This window comes from Colletotrichum gloeosporioides (genome assembly GCF_011800055.1).
Source record: "Colletotrichum gloeosporioides strain Lc1 chromosome Unknown consensus_37, whole genome shotgun sequence".
Taxonomy (NCBI): Eukaryota; Fungi; Ascomycota; class Sordariomycetes; order Glomerellales; family Glomerellaceae; genus Colletotrichum; species Colletotrichum gloeosporioides.
The window spans coordinates 87,821-107,441 of record NW_025544682.1 but is presented as its reverse complement, the minus strand read 5'-3'; the positions used below and the strand labels follow the sequence as shown (position 1 = coordinate 107,441).

Here is a 19,621-nt window from a genome sequence, read left to right as displayed (position 1 = left end):
TACCCATAACACCATAGTAGGTGTCTATCGCAGCCTGGCAGGTCACACACAGATAGATACTGAGTACCCGTAAGTGAGGAGGATAAGGAGCCGTCGGGTCGGCTGGACGAGAAGGGAAACACGGTGGAGAGGGGGATGGGAATTCGTATGTTGGAATTTGCAGTGCTGCAGCCTTTGAGTGCCCGTGGAACAGTCTGCGGGATGCGAATTTGCCCAGATGCCTGTTCCTGGTTCGCGCCTGTAGCGTATTGGGGGCTCCAAAACGGGAGATGGTATGGGATTTCTTAGATTGATGGAAATGGGGGCGACCGGGACTGGGGGAGACGACGGCCGAGTCGCTAGGTTCGCGTCCTCCCACTCTCTCGGGCACTGGAGGGCGGGAGGTTTCTGCCTCGCCGGTTGAGTGAGGTTCAGACTTCCGCGGGCAAGGCAAGCAGGGCAGGCTGTCGTGCTGGGTGCTGTGCTGCAGTGCAGTGCAAGTGCAGATGGCAGGGCGGACGAGGTAAGGTAAGGTAAGGTAAGGTAAGGTAAGGTAAGGAATCCTCGGTTCCTCAGATTGCTGCTGCGTGGTGCGGAAGCGGGTGCGGTGCGGGCGGCGGGCGGCGGGTGCCACTGCCACTGGAGCTGCCAGGCGTGGTGCTGCGTGGGTGGGTGGATGCAGCTGCGTCCACTCACTGAATGTGAGCGAGTGTGTCGTGGGGCAGGCGGGGTGCACCTGCACTTGCTCTAGTGAACGAGCGAACGTGGTTGCTTGATTTGTGATTGTGATTTGTGTACGGGATATGCATATTGTGACGATCAAGACCCGTCAGATGTGCAGCACAACTTGTCCTACTGCCCATTGCACAATCATTGCCTTTGCTTTTGCTAGGTAAGTGGCCCTCTGTGCAACACATACCTAGTGTACTGGACAGTGCACTCTCACGACTATCAAAACCCACTGGAGCCCGAACTGCTGGCTAGACTCGGCGTTCGCTGTCACCTTCGCCTTAGGCTTCTCCAGTTTGCCGTCCAGCGTCCCGGTCGCCATCAGAGAGACTGGAGAGAGGGCCTTGCCTTGCCTCAGCCAGCCCTGTGCCTGTCCCTATCCCTATCCCAATCCCATTTGACACCGCGGTGGACAAGCCCAGGTGCCCAGGTTGCACTGGAAGTGGTCAAGCTACGATGGGGACAGACGGCACCCGCAGCGTGGATCAGCCCTCGTGCTTTCATCCTCCCATTCGTCGGAACCGAGCTGCAGCCTTCTCCACAGCTGGGACGTCTTCAGTTGCTGCCGGCTGCAGGAGCCCACTGCTGATCCGTGTCGGAAACAGTGACCTCATACTGTACTTTGCGCTACTTGTCGGAAGTACCTCGGCCACCTTGTCCGCCACTTAGGAACGCCTTCCCGTCCTGTTCCCTTCCTCGCCGCCCGCACCCAGTTGGCCACAGACGTCAGGTAGGGCCGGGGGGCATCTTGCAAAGCTCCTCCAGACTTGCCAGACACCACAGACGCCAGAAACCTTGCTCATGATTGACAATGTCGGCCTGCGACCGACGACTTCTGCCTTCCATTTGCGTTGGCACCTTCGGTACCGACAGCGAGCTGGAGGCAACTTCTGATGTTACCTATCCAGAACCTCAGACAAACCTCAAGGAACCCACATCCATCTCACTTTGGGGTGTTTTCACCGTATCGTGTTGCACTTCTGTCAGGACATCCCCGGTTCGTGGTTCCGACTAGTCTCCGACCTGACTGCACCGCGCTACGTGCATGCTCCGGCATCAGGCCAGACGCGAGTTGAGCAGTGATGAATGAGGCGGTCGCCCGCTTGGCCGAGTTGAGCACACGTTGCCGACCATTAGACGGCGACGGCTTCCCAGCCCGTGTCCGCAGCCCGCAGACCGCAACACGGCTCCGGCTATTGCTTTTCGTCCCATCATGATGTAAGGTACTGCGTTCTATGCGTTCTTGCGTAGAGCAATGCAATTCAAGAGTTTCCCAACGTCGGCCGGTAGCTCAAGGTTTGGCTCAACACCCTGCAAGCCATAGAATAACCTTACTATCAAGCTGACCTGCTCGTCAGGGGAAAACATACTCTCTCTCAACATCATCTATATCCCGGACGGCTCCGTACTGGACCCTGAACTTGGCCATCGCCACAGTAATGACTACAGTACAACGTCTCGTCCACCTCGACCACTACAACCTGAGTCCGGTACTGAATCCACAAGGCGATCCAGATGAGTAGCGCACGCGAGACAACCAGGGAGCCCGAGACATAGGGGACTCGGAGCCAGCGCCGACGGCGGCGCAACCCAGACGACGCCCACGACGCCCCAGAAGAAATTCCAACAGGCAACCTCCCGCATGCCATGCTGCTCAATGGCTGTTTACCCAGTACTGAGTGTCTTGGTCGCGCCGCCATCGAAAAAAAAAAGCAGAACCCCTTACCTCCTAACTTATGAACGCCTCGGTCTGTTGCCCGAGCTCGACGAGCTCAAAAATTGTTTGAACACCGGTTGTTTCCGTCGCCGCATTCCGATATGTTTTCCCTCAGCCCAGCAGGCCTCCTCGAACAAGACAGTCGCAGCTTTGCGCCTCTTGGATCTGATATTGTCGCATCCCCACGTTCCGCAGAGAGCCGTGTATCGGCGGTCAAAGACGAAAATGTCCAGCCGAGAGAGACCCTCGGCCTAGCAAAAAGACATGGACCCTTCGTACTGTGCGGTCAACATGGCCACCGAGTGGACAGCAATGTGGATGGATGTGGATTTGGCAACCTGACGGCGAGTGGCCTACCCTCCGCCCGACCATCCAGGGCCATCAATATGGCAACGATCCGCGATGGCTGCCTCCAGATTGGCCAGCCTTGATTAAATGGATCTTCCAAGACGTCCCAAAATGGTCTCTGAGTGTGCTGTGCGGCCAAAATCTGACGGGCAACACGGGCTGACAGGACAAGCGGTGCCACGCTGCGGCGCTGCCTCCTTCCGGGCTTGGGGGCATCCTTCCACCTGAAGCCGGCGTGCATTCATCGGGACCGATGATAAGGAAGTCGCAAATTATCCGCATCGCCTTTCTACTGCGCTTCCCTCATACCAGGGCTTCCGTCGTAATCTAGTCTTGTTTCTGCGAATGACGACCAGCAGCGGCTGAATCGCAAGACTCAACAGCAGTTACAGTTCGGAGCTTGGGCCTTATGTCCCCTAATCTCGCTGACAATGCGACGCAGTTTGCTCATCTTCGGTCGCAGATTTGCTGATCCCAATCTACCATCCGGGGTAAGCTTTCACGCGTATGTTCGCAGAAGCCATTTAAATTTTGGTGGAGGACCGCCGCGTGTTCGTCAACGCGTGCGACGTAATTCGTTCTCGAGTCCTGACTCGAAACTTGCGGCACAGATGTCATCCAAAACCCAGTTCCTTGGTACATTTGTGTCGGTTTGAACCGAGCACAGAGTCAAGCTTAGCTGCCTCCAATAGTTCAGACGGCTATGGCTACGCTACGCTACACAGCGTTGCGCTGACCCAGTTGGAAGGAAACACGCGATGAATCCCCCTCACTTGGAGCTCGACCAATGCAAGGGATTCAAAGAGGGAAAAATAGCGTCGGCCGGTTGATTTTGAGGGGTTCAGCGGAGGGGACCAGCAGAATAAGGACCCATTCGCGGCACGTCCTGGCACATTCGCCCGCGAGAGCAGTCTTCAGGCGGATTCCGAAACGGACAGCATACCATCCGGCGCCAAGATCGGCAAACCAAGAAGTTGGACGGAGCGACGGTGACGCCAAGGGCTCAACGCTCCTAAACAGACCGCTGGGATGTCGTCAAAGCATGCTGGAGAGTGACGCAGTTGCTGCCAGATTAAGCTGTTGGCCTGCTAGCTTTCTCGCTATTTTTGCCCATGTACAGACCAGACAAGACCAGAGCCTGCCTGCCAGCTGAAGCTTCTTGTTTCCTCCCCGTCTGGGCTTGAAGCCATCATGGATGTCCGAGCGAAACATGGGACACATGCTGATGGAGGCTGAAGTTAGCATCTGAGGAATACAACCCTCCAAGCCGGCCTGTCCCATCAAAGTTGGCTCCAGTATGACGCAATTGAGGGGACGCTGGACAGTTCTGCACGGTCACACCATCCACACCGTGAGCCTTGGCGCCCAGGACCAGGATAGATCTCCCTACCGATGGGAGACGCAGAGAAATGATGAGGCGGGACGGTCAAGATTTTTCGCAGCGTCAGGTGAGTAACTGACGGGGGGTCCCCGTTCCCATCCGTCACAGCTGCCGGGGGGTGATCCCAATTGGCGCGAAACTGAACGGAGCGTTCAGGAGGGTGACGGAGCAATCATGGGCATTTTCATTTGGCCGCTGGACATTGGTTTTCGTCTCTGGAGGACCGCCAGTTCGTGACATCGCGCATTCAGGGACCAGAACCATCAGATCTTGTCCGAGGGATGAGTGCGCACGTTTTCCTCGTCCGCGCGCCATTTCGATGGCGACCGTGTTGAACCGAACCATGTGCAGCGCCGTCGGGTATTTTCCGGCGGCCTCACATGTATCCGTAGCACCTTTTTTTTTTTTTTCTTCCCCTGTGCGCGTGTCCCAATTGTTGGAGACGGAACATGGGAAGGATCCCGTAAAATGAGCAGGGGATCGACATTGGCGTTTCCGAAAACAACCCTCGCCAAAAGTGCCCGCCGGATCCGAACGGGACCCCCGTCCGAGAACGCTGCAGACCGCTGCAGTTCAACCGCGCTTCGCGGCAGCGTCTAGACCGAAGGGTCTCGACCTCGATATCGAACTTCACGACGCCGTTCGGGATGCGGCACCAAACGCTCATTGCTGGCGGGAACGGTCGTCGGACAGATCAGTGCTAGGGAAACCCAATTCAGGTGGGGTCAGATTGAGACCCTTCACATGGCATCAGGTCCGCAGTTCTTCGAGATCCAGTGGGTCTCATCAAGATTGCCTTGCGCTCAATACTCAGACCTCAGCCGCCGGGATTTTCTCATAATGGACGAGAGCGATATCTCGCATGGAATGAGGCCTCACGATTCAAACCAAGAGCAGTATGTCACACAAGACAACAGTCGACAACATGCTCGACGGCACTTGCCGCGCGTGGAGAACGACCTCGTGATATCCTCAAACCAAAGCGACTCAGATATACCTGCCACCCCAATATCCCCCGCCAACCCGAGTCTTTCGCGCATCGCAGGAATCGTCGTGGCTTGCAAAACGTCTCAGTCCAAGGCTGCAACCCAGCCGGGCCCAAGGGCTCGGAACTTGCTCACGGGTCAGGCCACATTGCCGGGCCCTGTTGTATCTATGCTAGGGAGACTGGGGAAAGCGTTGCGCAGTGGGCAGAAGACTCTCCTGCCGCCTTGGTCCAACATTCTGCGCGAGAGGGGGAGCGTTCAGACCCCGAGACATGCTTTTCCGGAATAGTATAATAGGCCTTCTTCACGTTGTCTTGGATAACGAACTCTGTTACTTGGTGTTGTCTTGGACAGAGTGGTCCACCACATATTAGTCGAACGCCCGGCTCCGCGTTGCTTATTGTCTCTCCTCCCTTCCCCTCCTCCTGCCTCGTGTTTTCCGTCTTTCTCAAGTGAGTGGACGAGGGCGTGTATTTTGCGTGTTTCGAACCCCAAGAATCGCTCGAATCTTATCTCCCTTTCGATCAAAAGTCTTGGCCATGGAACGCAGTCTGGGGTTGGATTGCTCTGGTGCTGGTCTTCCTGAACCATGAAATCGGGCTGGAGGGGTTCATGTTTGGTAAAATGTTTGTCCTGATCAGTAATCTTTGGTTCTGTCCGCTTCCGGTGCTATCGATACACTTTATTCAGTTGACTTTTACACATTCCTCGCGTGGGTAGCTGATAGTATAGTCCTTCAGCTTTGCGCAACTCTGCTTACATGTGTGGTAGGGTCGTTTAGAACGTCCTTTCAACGTCGCCCAGTCTGGTTCAGAACCTTTGCTTAGCATTGCATGCTTCCACGTGCACATCTAGAATTTGGCGGCTCCATGCTCCTTGCACTCAGACCTGACCACTTCCTTCCTTGCTGTCATCGTTGTTTTTGCCAACATCCTCAGCTGGGGGCGCGTATCGGCGAAGCGGATTCTCGCTGGGAACCTTGCTGTATTTCTCCACGGTGCGAAGCTCGGCCATGAACTTCGCCACAGACGGGGTTGCGTTGCTGGCGAAGTTGAAGAGCGTGCCGTGCTTGTCAAAAAGGTATCTGGCGTAGTCCATCATGAGCCCGCTCACCTCTCTCGGAGCGTTGAAGGTACAAACTGCGTCGATGTGCCAGACAGCGGGGCAAGTCCGGTTGAACTGCATCTCGCCCTTGCAGTAAACCCTCATTACATGCTCGAAGAGCTCAGGCCAGTCCTTCTTGCTTGCCATGATGGCCAACTTGAGCGTTTTGAGGTGGAAAAACTCAGCCCAGAACGGTTTGTGTTGACTAAAACCCGTCTCGCGAAAATGCTTGTTCCATGACAAGGCATCAGGAACGAATATTTTCGGAGTTTCGAGTTTGTCTCCAACCGTGGTAACGACTACGCTTCCCTTAATGGTCATGGGTCTTCGTGTTGCCTGAGTTGGGATATATTTGTTGGTGGCATCTGCACCTTCCGAAGCAGGTTCCTGTTGTTGGGAGAGCCTGAGAGAAGGCAGTTTTCCTTCATAGCACCAATATATCAGCAAGCTGACGATGTCAGGGTCCTCGTCTGGGAGATCGATCTCCGTGACACCGTTGGCCACCGTGCCCAGCTGTCTGCGGAACTCGCTGCATCCCATGAGCAAGTGTGCATGGACAAAGAAGGTCTCTCTGTCGGGTCCTGCTCGGATAGCGACGATACTCTTGCTCGATCTGTACGTAGAAAATGTAAGGCAGCTCTAAAGACAGGCAGCGAAGTCAAGTCTCACCTGCCGGCACCCACGCAGGGTTCATGCGGTCCTCTGGGCGTCGTGGAAGGAACAGACGGGCTGGCACCAGGACCACGGGAGTCTTCTTGCTTTGTGACGGCCAGCTTGGCTTTCTTGGGAGCGGAGGATTCGGTGACGATGAACGGACCGGCTTTGCCGCAGCTGAAGATGTTGACGTTGGCAATGTTTTTGCCATCACCGGTACTGTCGTCGGCGTCCGGCGCAGGTTGCTTCTCAGGTCTCATCTTGGCGACAGTTTTGGTGATGAGTTGAAGAGAAGGTGAGAAGAGGAGAAGAAGTGGGTTGGGTACGGTAGGGTTTCATGAAAGGTGGTGAGCGTTCATCAGGAAGGAGCATAGGTGGGAAGACAGGAAGGAGCTTCGAAGCAAACGGCCACCTTCCTCGGCAATGGCAAACAGAAGCTGCCTGCCTAAAGCCGCTACATCCACACGGGCTGGAGCCAAATGAGAATTTTCTCCTCCAAACCTCCGCCTGACTCTTCAACCACCCGCAATAATAATGCAGCGCCGCGGCGTACAGAAGGGATCATGGCCTCTCCTGAAGTCTCGCTCAAGCGCGGAGCATCGGATCCTGACTAGTCTGCTGAACAAATCAAGGTAGATTCGTCGTCGAGGACCATAGGTTCTTTTCTCAAAGAAACGCGGTATACACTCTCCCCATCACCTAATCTTTTCTTTCAGCGGAACTGACATGACACCAAGGATGTCTTCCAAAGTTGTGACTATCTACGCCGGCCCCAACGAGACCAAGTTCACTGTCCACAAGCATCTCTTACTCCCTGACACTCTGACCAGATACGAGGAGATCCAGCTACCTAACGATGCCGACGGTTGTACAAGAACGAGTAGCTACCTCTTCGTTGATGGCAAACTCCAAGGGGGAAATAGTCTTGAGTTCGCGCGGCACCTCGAGCTTGGTTGGGAGATGACCCCGCTGTCCTCCTCCTGGGTTTGTAATCGTCATTTATTTAACTGCTCCTCGTCTATTCGTTAATTCCACTTTGATAGTCTATCTGAAAAGCAAAAATGCCTTCATGGAACTACTTGGACGTCTTGTTTGTTATATACTAATTTTGTGGTAATATTCTCAAAGACTCACGAGGCTATTCGACCACATAGCTTGAGCATCAACACCCTGCTAGTCTCGCAATGACTATTTAGACTTTTGATCCCTGGCTCCGCTTCTACGTTTGCCCTTCAAAGTGAAGCGCGTGACGATTCCAAGTCAACTATCAAGGCTTGGTTTCTGGCATCATACTTGTTATCCATGATAGCAGCATTGACAAGGAGCGTCTCGCCCTCGCTGCCTGCAACCAAAGCACCGCTTTCTCCTTTGGTAGCGGCCGAAAGATCAAATGGTGATTTCGCCTCAGTGGCCCAACTCACAGCTTTCTCTTTGCTCCTCCATGTCACAGCCTTCGCTCCGTAACCCTCGTGTACGTGTCCGAAGCAATGAAGACGAGGCCGAGTACGTCGAATGGCAGTCCATAGTGTGGAGCAACCGATGAACTTGCCTTCCTGGATCTGATCGAGAAAATAGTCGTCGTGGGGCACCCGAGGCGGACCATGCGTGACAACGACATCGACGCCCTGTGGGATTGGGTTGACAGCATCGGGGCCGAAGCGATCCTCCTGCGAGCCATACGCGAAGGCCCAGTCGCAGAAATATGGTGTGTAAGGCGACGCGTACAATGTGAAAGATCGTCCATCTCGCAACGTAAAGGTGTAATTTCCTTCGTCGAGCAGCCGAATGCCGGTCGTCTTGAAATCGAACATGGCTCGGGCTTTGTTATGGTCGTCGGGGTCTGCGTCCTCTTCCTGGCAGTGGCGCATCCACCAGTGGTGATCGAGCGTCAAGTCGTGGTTACCGGGGATGACGAGCTTGAGCTCGGCGTTGCATGCTGAAAGTCGCTCGACGGTGGGTTTGTACTCTGAAATTCCGCCTCTCATAGTCAGATCGCCGCAATGGAGAATGACGTCTGCTTTGGGGAGTGTCGCTGGATCTGGGAAGCCTGTATGGTGAGTGTCGGAAAGCACGAGGAAGCGAATGGTGGAGGTAGACATATTGAAAGATTTGTAGATGGAGTCGGATGCTGCTTGTGTGCCACGAATCGAATGCTGAATCATGAGCCTTGAAGATGAGTTACTCGAGTTGCAGATCAAAGAACTTGAAATACAAAAGAAGTTGTGGCTTGCATCGGGATGAGAAGGAAACCACAAGGGTTGGAGGGTCGCCTACCTTGCGTCACCCTTCTTGGGAATTTGGTCCGAACTAAGCTCACTGTAGGTTGAGAGTAATACGGATATATGAGTAAAAATTGAATAAAACCAAATCATTCACCTTGAATCTGGCTTGTCGCAATCGCATTTGTCTGATGAAGTTGCCAGTGACATTTCGGTGAGATACACTGACCGAAGCACACCGAGGGAGGGTTAGCGCACGGCCCACCCCGCATCGGAGCAGTTGACTCACCTTAAATTTCCAACACCCAAGCTGTGGGATTGCTTTGACTCACTCGCGACAGAGCAGATTACCCCCCTCCCTCTCTCCCTGAAAAGCGCCGAACCCCCCGCGATCCACTTCAACAGATCATGTCGCAGCAAAAGGGAAAAGCATCCGGCGCCGGCAAGGGCAAGAAGTCCGGCAAGGCCGCCGAGGGCAAGCGGGAGGACGTCCTGCAGGCCGTGGTAAGTTCGCAGCCCGCAAGCGTCATATGGTGGGGCAGAAGCCCGGGTGAGTCTTCAGGGTCGCTAACCACGCCGTGCGCCATTGCAGGTCATCGCCGACTCGTTCCAGGACCGGTTTGCTCCTTTTTCGGTCGAGAAGCCAAGAGTAAGTCGTCTGTACGATTCTCGAGCACATGCGACGCCGGCTAACCCCTCGCCCGCGGGGTAGTGTCTCCTCCCTCTCGCAAACACGCCCCTCATCGAGTACACCCTGGAGTTCCTCGCCATGAACGGCGTCCAGGAAGTCTACATCTACTGCGGCTCCCATTCTGAGCAGATCGAGAACTACATCAACACCTCCCGCTGGTCGCCGCTGTCGATCCGCACACCTTTCACCAGCCTGCAGTTCATCCGCGTCTCCGATGCCCGATCCGTGGGCGACTTCCTCCGCGACCTCGATGGCCGAGGTATTATGGATGGCGACTTCATCTTGGTACACGGCGATGTCGTCTCGAACATCTCTCTCGACGCTGCCCTCAAGTCACACAAGGCGCGCAAGGAGGTCTCTGCGACGAACATCATGACGGTGGTGCTCAGGTCAGGCGGCGCCGAGGAGCACAGGACAAAGCCGAACGCGGTAAACCCCGTCTTCGTGATGGACTCCAAGACGAAACGATGCCTACACTACGACGAGACGAACCCCCTCCAGAGCGACCACTACATGTCCCTAGACCCCGCAGTCGTCGACGAGCTTTCCACCGATTTCGAGATCCGCGGAGACCTGATCGATGCCGGAATCGACATCTGCACCCCCGAAGTGCTGGCTTTATGGTCTGAGAGTTTTGACTACGAGCTTCCCAGGCGAAACTTCCTGCACGGCGTGCTCAAGGACTGGGAGCTGAACGGAAAGGCCATCTACGCCGAGGTGCTGGAGGACGGATACGCCGCGCGCGCAAACAATCTGCAAATGTACGAGTCGATCAGCAGAGACGTCCTCGGCCGTTGGACGTTTCCCTTTGTTCCCGATTGCAATGTGATCCCCGGACAGACGTATAAGATGACGGCTGGCGCGGTCTCAATCGAGGACGGTACAGTCTTGGCGCCGGACAGCTCACTCGCCAGATCCATCCTTGGCCAGGGCACGAGTGTAGGCGCGGGAAGCAGAGTGACCGACAGCATTATTGGCAGGCGGTGCAGGATCGGAAAGAACGTCCGCATCGAGAACAGCTTTATCTGGGACGACGCCATTATCGAGGATGGTGCGGTAGTGACGAGATCTATTCTCGCCGACTCCAGCATTATAGGCAAGGGTGCTTCAGTCGACGCCGGCTGCCTCATCTCATACGGCGTTACAATCAGTGAAAACACCAAAATCCCCGAGGCCACCGTCCTTGCGGTGACCACATACAACGGCTCTCCGGTCAACCCAGACACATCCCTCGTCGGCGCTTCCGGCAAGGGTGCGCGCTACGTCGACCCCGAAGCCGAAGATGCAGACGACGAGGACCCCTCAATCCTCCAGCGCTCCCTCATCTACAACCTCGCCCACCTCAACCTCTCAACCTCCTCAGTTTCCACCCTGTCCTCCGAAATCGAAGAGTCCGACGATGAGGGCTTCACCCCCTTCGCCGACCGCGCCCGCACAGACTCCTTCGTCTCAGACGACTCCGCAGGCAAGTCCGGCTTCCACCACGACGCAGTCCACGGCCTCCTCGACGCCCTCCGCGCCGACTCGGGCGACTTCGACTCCGCCAAGCTCGAGTTCATGGGTCTCCGCCTCGCCAACGACGCCTCGGACGTCTCCATGCGCAAAGCCGTCGCCGTCGCCTTCGGCCGCCGCGCCGCTGAACTCCTCGAGCCCGAACACGGCGGCCTCGAGCCCGCCAAGGCCGCCGACAAGGCGTTCGCCTCCAAGAGCGGTGCCGCCAAGTTCGTCATGGAGGTCGGCGTCGCCGGCGACGAGGGCGACAACGAGAAGGAGCAGGTCGAGTTCATCCTCGCGCTGCAGCGCGCGCTCCTCGGCGCGCGCAACCTCGAGCAGACGCGCGCGGGCGTCCTGCTCGCCGCCACGCTCCAGAAGCTGTACAGTCTGGACGTGCTCGAAGAGGAGGGCATCATGGCGTGGTGGGAGGACGCGCGGGCGGAGGAGGGCGAGGGCATGGGCACGCTCAAGGAGAAGTGCAAGGCGCTGATTGAGTGGTTCGAAGATGCCGAGGAGGACTCTGACGAGGACGACGAGTAGGTCTTGTGTCCCCCCAAGAGGAAGAGGAGAGGCAGTCGCGCGTCGGCTTCAAGCGTGAATGGGGCCTGAACAGCAGCCGTCATAGCAAACGTCGAGCGTGTTGTCCAGCTGCCGATAGAGCATATCCAAAATAGCAAAATAGAGTAAAAGTTCAAGGTATCGTCGTGAAGTCAAATGTCACGGTGAACAGCACAGGTCGGTTGATGGTCTCAGAATGACTTGCTACATTGCAAGTAAAGGTATCATCTCAAAGCATAGCCGCCAGACGCCAAGCTAGTCCTGCATAAACATGCAAATTCCCACAACAAAGTCCTTTTCGTCCCCCCGTTTTTGTGTTTGTCCGATCAAAAAAGTGTTGACCTCAGCGGCCGCGACCCATCATATACGATAGTTGTTTGACTCATTCCATATGTCCGAAAGCCGTCCCGACCGACGAAACTCCAATGATGCCCGCTTCATGCGAAAGCGACAGAGCAATCTACCTCTTCTTCTTCTAGTAGTAGTTCTGTAAGTCGCTCCCGCCGCCACCGCCGTAGTTAGGGCCACCGCCGCCTCCCATGGGACGTCCCTGTGGTCCCGTTGGGGCTGGCCCAGTCGGCGCATTTGGCGGAGGTCCCGTGGACCATGCAGCGTTGTAGGGAGCCTGGTACTGCGGCTGTTGGCCGTAGAAACCACCCTGTTGCTGTGCCGGTGCTGCAGGAAGTGAGGGGTAGTTGGAGTCGTCGTAGTCAACAGGCTGGCTATAGCCGCCTTGCTGGTTACGATCGACGTCGTCCAGAGAGCGATAGCCATGCATTCCACGTCCACGTCCGCCCTTAGCGCGACCTCTGCCACCACCCCTACCACCACGGAAGCCGCCGCCACCGCCTCGACCACGTCCAGAGTGGAAGTCTCGGCGCTCGTTGCGGCCGTTGTAAGGAGCACGGCGATGGTCACGGGAGTAGTCTCCTCCGTCGTGCTTTCTCTTAGAAGACTTATTGGCGAAGAGGGACTCATACTCATCCTCGTGGGGGTCCTCGGGCTCAATGCGAAGGATCATCTTCTCGCCAATAGTGGTCTCGAACACCAACGCTTTGTCCTGAGGGACGGGTTGCCAGTCGTCTATTTTACCGGCGTCGACGGGACGGGCGCCCTTGCGAAGAGCGAGTACAACCAAGGGAATCGGGTTGTCAGTGTGGAACTTTGTCTGAAAAGGGACGGGCCGGAGACTGGCTGCCCAAATGCTGTTCTCGTAGCACCCCAGACCGCTGACCTGCCAGGTCACTTTGGCACCCATGCCACCAACCTTCTCCAAGATGCTCGCTGGACACGGGCGTGGGCAAATGAGGATATTGTTAGCATGATGCTTCAGTTCCTGATCAGGCATGCCGGACGGGATCTGAGCGAGCTTCACCAGCCGTGCAGTATCCTCCTTCTTGATCATGTAGCCCGTGAAGAAGACTGTCTTCTTGATCTGAAGCCTCTGGGGACGTACATCGATGGGCTGCTTGGCGATCTCCGCGTTGTGGAGGTCGATCATGTGCTGTACCTCTGCGACTTCAATGACAGGGTCCAGCGTTGTAGACAGGTCGGCGACTTGCACCACCTCGGCTGTGATCGGTCCGCGGGTGCGCGTAGCGTTGATGGTCTGTCTGCGGTTGTAGTCGGCCATGAAGTCTCTGAAACCCTTGACGTGCTTCGGGCGGTCCTCGTAGATCCGGATCTCGTCGGCGTTCTTGTACGTCTCCATGACCGCCGTCAGGAACAGCTGTTTGAAGTGCATCGTGCTGCTGAAAGCCTGGCTCGTCGGGCTGACGGCGGGCTTGAGGCCCACCATGTCGAAGTCGAGTCCTTTGCTCTGGATCATCTTCTTGATGAGGTCGCCGAAACCACGCTCAGAGCGACCCGTCAGCAGCACGCACAGAGCGTCCTTCTGCTTGATGCTCAGCCTGACCAGGTCGACAATCGTCTCGTTCCACCATCCTTCCCAGGCTTTTTTCTCTTCGGCCTCGATGCCTTCGCCGGTCGCTGCGAGGATCCGGGAATCGTGCCACCAGCCGCCATTGCAGATCATATCCTGCGAGGAAAGCACGCCGATGGTAGGGCCGCTCCATACTGCATTGTTCGGAAGGGGGGTTTTGAAGACTACAGAAAGGGGTGTTGGGTTAGCATCAGCGGCGCAAATGGGTAACACACAGGTAGGGAGCACTGACGAGTGTTGTCGAAATCGTAAATGTGCAGGGCCTTGATCTTATCAACGGCCGGCAGCTGCTTGCCCGCAATGCTCCATCTGCTCAGAGCAGTAGTCGTCGCGGAGGAGGAAGAGTAGGCCGCCTTGGCGGATCCATTGGCGTATGCGGACGTCATGACTCGGCGGGAAAGTCGGGAAGCTGTCAACATGAAGTTGAACAACTTCGTGGGTCAGCAAGGTAGAATTATCGAGGCGAGGCGAATCGAGGCGTCGCGCGCGTCGCCCACAAAGTGACCGGGGGGTGGACGAGACTCGAGCTTTGCGGTGGGTGCGACCGCGGGCTTGTGCCAGTAGGAGGTTCTCTTTGGCTCTGTGTGGGGCTCTTGCCGTCATAAAGGCATCCCAGCGGCGTTGGCAGACGCCGACCGGAACCCATATTATGTAAGCTACCTAGCATTACGTAAGATCGTGAGTTCCTGGAGGCTCCTCACTTCTAGTGCTGCGAGAAAACTTTTGCATGTTTTTTTGCGACCCTCGAAGCACCGATCCACTCAAACCGGTGGGGCCTGGCGGACTGAGTCTGGTTCGGGGGTCGCAAAAAGTCGCTGGATTTTGGATCTGGGTCTTTTCTTTTTGTTCGGTCTCTGTCAGTCCAGCTCAAGCCCGCCGCCGACGGACTGCATCACCACCAGCTTCCTGCACATCCGCCGACACCATGCAGGATGCCTTTGGATGTTGACTAGACTTATTCAAGGTTGCATATGTACATTCCTTTCATCGATGGAGCCCCCGAAGGGTCTGGTATGCGGCCTCGGACGAGAACCTGGAGGGGTCGCCCTCGCGCATTTGGCCCCTTCCACGCTGGCACAGATTCAACGACAATAAGGCGCATCGTCTGGATATTCAACGATTTGGATATGAGAGGTAGCTTCGTCGTCTTACTCGGTGTGGCGCTGACGTCGCGAGAGACAACCCCAGATACCGGACTGGCTTGACTCAGCTTAGCGTTGGAGTGACCGGAGTTTCCAACGGTCTGTAAGCGGGAGGCTCAGGTTGCATGAGTAAGTGAAGGATACACAGCTGCAAACCAATTCAAATACGCCCGCTCGACTCCTCGTGATAACAGCAAAGTTCACTGGAATTCATGACAGACCGCACAAGTGCCAAGACGGACATATTCTCCAGATCTTCCATGATGGACAGCCGGACTAATCTAGCGGTATCCCGCCCCCTTCCATAGACGTAATTCCCGAACCATTGGTCCTCCAACGTTGTCTTCTCCCCGTCCATGCAAGTATTTTCTAGTCCTCAACGTGAAATAATTGACTACCAAAGTTCCTATTTCCCCTGACAAAAGCCGCAAGGTGCCGGACATCCGACCCCAGATCCTAGTCGAGCGCAATTCCGCGCGCGGGGGAACCAACGAACGCAGGCCTGGTCGATCAGTTGCAAGGCCAGCTCCAAACGGAGAAACAATTTCCATCAACCATTCCCCTCGATTGAAGCAGGTCGTCCGATCTCGCGTTCGTTTTCTCTCCTTGGTTTCAACGGCCCCACCCCTCACTGCTGAGAGCCTCCTCCTTGCCATATCTCACCTTGCTCCTTATGTGCTACCGGGCTCATTTCCGCGCAACCCATGTCATCCTGGCCCAACTCAAATTGCTAAAACCAGATAGGCTTCGGTCCAAGATGCAACGTTCGCGACCCCTCAAACCCGAAAGATGGAGCATGAATCGACCGAAGCTTTGTGGCGTTTATAACCCCCGCCTTGGCTCCCGGTCCCCGTGTAATTGATGGTGTCTGTCAACGTCAACGTTCATCGCTTCTTGATCTTCGGAAGTCTTGGTTCGCCACAATGCTGTACGGTCATCTGTTGTCGCTGGCTGTTTGCCTCGCGGCCCCTGCAGCTGCAGCTCCCTCCTGGGCTAACAGGTGTACGATCGTCCCCTCAAAGGGCGACGCGTCAGACTCGCCTGCCATCGCTGAGGCCTTCACCAAGTGCGCCAACAACTCCGAGATCGTCTTCCCTTCCGGCGCCGAGTACAAGATATACGAACCCCTTGTCGCGAAGCTGAACAATGTCATCATCAAGGTGCAGGGAAACCTGACCTTGCCTCAAGACATTCCAGTCATGCAGTCACTTGTCGAAGCGAAGGGCGGCACCCTCACATGGTTCCAAATCGGCGGTACCAACGTGCAATGGATCGGCTCATCTGATGTGCGTCTCTTCTCTTTTTGGCTTTGAACTTACTGCCCACGACGACATGCGCTGACCGAAGTATGAATAGCCTCACGCTGGATGGATCAAGTCGCACGGACAGGCATGGTGGGATCTCAACAAGCCCGGCGAGGCGGGCACCCCCAACCGCCCTCATCTCATGCAGTTCAACGTCCAGAACGGCGTCATGAAGCACATGAAGTCCCTCAAGCCCATCGGCTGGAACTTCTCCATCAAGGGCAAGAACATTACCATCTCCGACACCGTCATCGACGCCCGCTCCTCGAGCAGCGCGTTCCCCTTCAACACCGACGGCTTCGACGTCGGCGCCAAGGACGTGACCATCACCAACAGCAACATCTTCAACGGCGACGACGCCATTGCGATCAACGACGGCGCGAACAACGTCGTCTTCAAGCACGCGACCATCGGCTTTGAGACGCACGGGATGAGCGTTGGCTCGCTCGGATCCAAGGTCGCGTCCGTTGCCGACGTGCAGAACATCCGATTCGAGGACGTCACCGTCAAGGGCGGATTGTACGCTGCTCGCTTCAAGAGCTGGATCGGTGGACAGGGTCTGGCCAAGAACATCACCTGGAGCAACATCCGCGTCGACAACGTGACCTTCCCCATCTTTGTCACCCAGACATACTTCAACCAGGCCAGCGCTGGCGGCGACAGGCCCAACAACTCGTCTGTCATAATGGAGGACTTCACGTGGGAGCATTTCTCGGGTAACATCAACACCTTCAGCCCTGGCGATGGATCCTGCACTTCCGATGTAAGTTCCGACCACCTTACTCAACCTCCGGGGCTGTTGCTGACTATTTCGTAGCCTTGCTGGTACAACGTTGGCCTCGCCAATCTTACCCACACCGAAGCCGTTATCATTGAGTGCAACACCGAGAAGTCGTGCAAGAACTTCCAGACCAAAGACATCAAGGTTCACCCGCAGAGCAAGAGCGAGTCCAAGCTCATCTGCATGAATGCGATGCCTGATCTGAACCCCCAGCTGGGCTTCGACTGCAAGAATGGCACCTTCGCTCCTACAATCTGAATAATGCTGCATAGAGCAGCGGATAATTGAATCACATTTTGAGCATATCCGCGGTTTCAATATGATACAAATTCGTGCTCGCAATTCGACTACACGAGCATTGACTTGCCCGTCCTGCCTTTCATGTCCGACCTCACTCAGAGTTCATCCTCTGCGCTCAAGCAGTGCTCGGCGCCCTCTTCTTCAACTTGCAAACCACCCCCTGAGTCCTGTAAAACCACCGCGAGCTCGTCCACCACTTCTCATTCGGGTCTATCAACTCAATCTCGAACCTCGCAATCAGCGACGGGACAACCTTGTAAATCTCCATCAGACTCAGATTCCTGCCCAAGCAGATCCGCGACCCGCCGCCAAACACAATGTCCGTCGCGTTCCACTGTCTCATGCGGAGCTTATACGCCTCATCGTCTTCCCCGTCCTGCTGAAGCCACCGTTCCGGGCGATACTCGTCCGCATCAGCTCCGTAGACGTCCTTGTTGCGGCCGACGATGTAGGGATTCATGCCGATGAGGGAGCCGCCGGGCACGACGGAGCCGTCGGGGAGGGCGAGGCCGGTTTGCGGGACGATGCGTTCCATGGTCATGGAGACGGCAGGGTGGAAGCGCAGCGTCTCGCGGCAGATGGCTTCGAGGTAGGGCAGGGCTCGGGCAGCGGCGTGGGGGGCGGGTTTGTCGGCGGGGATGTTCGTGACGACTTCTTCCTCGAGGCGTTTCCAGATGCGAGGGCTCTTGAGGCAGTAGTAGAAGAGGGCACGCATTGTGATGGCCGTTGTGTCGGCTCCAGCGATGACTGTAAGATATGTCAACAAAGTAGCTCGGATATACGTTCAAAGACTCTGCTTACGGTTCAGGAGGAGGTATCCGATGATTGTTCCCTCATCCACGATGTCGGGATGGGTGCCCTTTGAGTCGACGAAGTACTGAAGAAAGTCGGGCTTCTCGGAAACAAAGTTCTTGTCTTCGCCCTTGAGCCTGGCGGTCAAATGCTCCACGGCGATTCTTGTGACGTTCGATAGGTTCGGAGGCCCTAGGGGGTAGACGGGGTTCTTGTCCAGCCAGTAGTCCATCCAAGGCATCTGTCCGCAGAGTCCGAGGTAGTCGATGGACTGGTCTCCCACGGCGAGCGTGCCATCAAAGTCGCGGCCTGCGTCCATGTACCCGAACTTCTTGCTGAACGTAACGGCGCCGAGAAAGTCCCATGCAACTACATAAGTGAGATTTAGGACACACGAAAAGGCTTTAGGATTGAGAGCTCTTACAGAAAGCCAGCCAATCGCCAAAAACGCAAGCTTCGCCGGTGTCTACAAAGCGCCTTTGCAGGTGGTCGCAGAATTCATCGATGCACCTGTCCATATGCGGCTCCATGGCGAGGACGCTGGGTACGGAATAGTGCCGCACCACAGGTCTCTTCATGCGTGCGTGTTCCACGTTGTTTGTCTCCGAGAACATGTGATATGTGATCTTCCCGTTGATGATGGAGCTGCTGTTCTTGTACAAATCGGACTGGTTGATACTTAGCACAGCTTCCCTCAGTAGAAAGCCTCTGACAGGCGAGGTACGTTACCTTAGACCACTTTCCGTCCGTGCCATACACGATCTTAATCAACTCCGGAATGTCGATGTCTAGTAGATTGGGCCCCAGGCGTACGATCGGGCCGTACTTGTCATGGAGCTTCTTCATTGTTGGTGCGTAGTTGGCGTTGTACGTATGCCACAAGCGCCATAGGTTTGTCCATCCTGGAGGGGGCGTATTAGTCTCAACTTCGTTTCCAGTTGTCGACTGAACAAGATGTTGAAGTTGGTATCTTACCTGCAAGAAATGGCCCAGGATACTTCTTCAAGGGAGATGTCTGCCATGAGACAAGGAACCACACAAAGCAGCTCAGAGCTGGAGTGAGCAGAACAATGCTCGTCTTGTGGCTCTGAGCTTCGCCCAAGATATTTTGCCAGGGAGGGGTAGTCCCATTGGTGAGGAAAGGGACTGAGTCCATGGCGACCAGACCGCGTTGTACAACAAGACTTGAGTTTACAGAATGACTTTTGAAGGTGAGCAGATACGCCAAATAGCAACTTGAGAAACGGGCATCGATCATCTCTTATCATTCCTTGCAAAATCAGGCTCTGGAGGCGGGGCAAGGCCGCAGATATGGAGAAGAGCCATCGTCCTATGAATCTATGGTCGCACAGCAGGAGTTGGTTGCAGTCGTAACGCTGCGATATGGCCCACGTCGTCTGCAGCCTACAGGTGAAGATAGAGGAGATGCGGGGATCCTTGTTGGTGGGCGAGCGGGGATCTGCATGATGCTGTGATGGCACGATGCTTCTGTATCAGCGA

General features: G+C 55.8%; 6 protein-coding genes across 6 annotated transcripts; 2 read left to right on the top strand and 4 right to left on the bottom strand.

Moving 5' to 3' along the window:
• Positions 1-6,022: 6,022 nt before the first annotated feature.
• GCG54_00004336 (uncharacterized protein) lies at positions 6,023-7,158 on the bottom strand (the record flags this gene model as incomplete). The annotated part of the gene is made up of 2 exons (XM_045404387.1): positions 6,023-6,857; positions 6,971-7,158. 2 exons carry the CDS (start codon positions 7,156-7,158, stop codon positions 6,023-6,025), a joined length of 1,023 nt encoding a protein of 340 aa, XP_045265171.1.
• A 972-nt stretch (positions 7,159-8,130) lies between these two features.
• On the bottom strand, positions 8,131-8,997 carry GCG54_00004335 (Metallophosphoesterase domain-containing protein 1; the record flags this gene model as incomplete). Its single annotated transcript, XM_045404386.1, has 1 exon — positions 8,131-8,997. One exon carries the CDS (start codon positions 8,995-8,997, stop codon positions 8,131-8,133), a length of 867 nt encoding a protein of 288 aa, XP_045265170.1.
• A 528-nt stretch (positions 8,998-9,525) lies between these two features.
• Positions 9,526-11,842, top strand: GCG54_00004334 (putative translation initiation factor eIF-2B subunit epsilon; the record flags this gene model as incomplete). The annotated part of the gene is made up of 3 exons (XM_045404385.1): positions 9,526-9,621; positions 9,710-9,766; positions 9,830-11,842. The coding sequence occupies 3 exons, from the start codon at positions 9,526-9,528 to the stop codon at positions 11,840-11,842; spliced, it is 2,166 nt and encodes a 721-aa protein (XP_045265169.1).
• Positions 11,843-12,335: 493 nt separating this feature from the next.
• Positions 12,336-14,221, bottom strand: GCG54_00004333 (uncharacterized protein; the record flags this gene model as incomplete). Its single annotated transcript, XM_045404384.1, has 2 exons — positions 12,336-13,966; positions 14,035-14,221. The coding sequence occupies 2 exons, from the start codon at positions 14,219-14,221 to the stop codon at positions 12,336-12,338; spliced, it is 1,818 nt and encodes a 605-aa protein (XP_045265168.1).
• A 1,646-nt stretch (positions 14,222-15,867) lies between these two features.
• GCG54_00004332 (putative exopolygalacturonase C) lies at positions 15,868-17,287 on the top strand (the record flags this gene model as incomplete). Its single annotated transcript, XM_045404383.1, has 3 exons — positions 15,868-16,230; positions 16,301-17,011; positions 17,066-17,287. 3 exons carry the CDS (start codon positions 15,868-15,870, stop codon positions 17,285-17,287), a joined length of 1,296 nt encoding a protein of 431 aa, XP_045265167.1.
• A 157-nt stretch (positions 17,288-17,444) lies between these two features.
• On the bottom strand, positions 17,445-19,277 carry GCG54_00004331 (Cytochrome P450 monooxygenase vrtE; the record flags this gene model as incomplete). The annotated part of the gene is made up of 5 exons (XM_045404382.1): positions 17,445-18,076; positions 18,131-18,490; positions 18,546-18,789; positions 18,851-19,023; positions 19,097-19,277. 5 exons carry the CDS (start codon positions 19,275-19,277, stop codon positions 17,445-17,447), a joined length of 1,590 nt encoding a protein of 529 aa, XP_045265166.1.
• Positions 19,278-19,621: the final 344 nt, after the last annotated feature.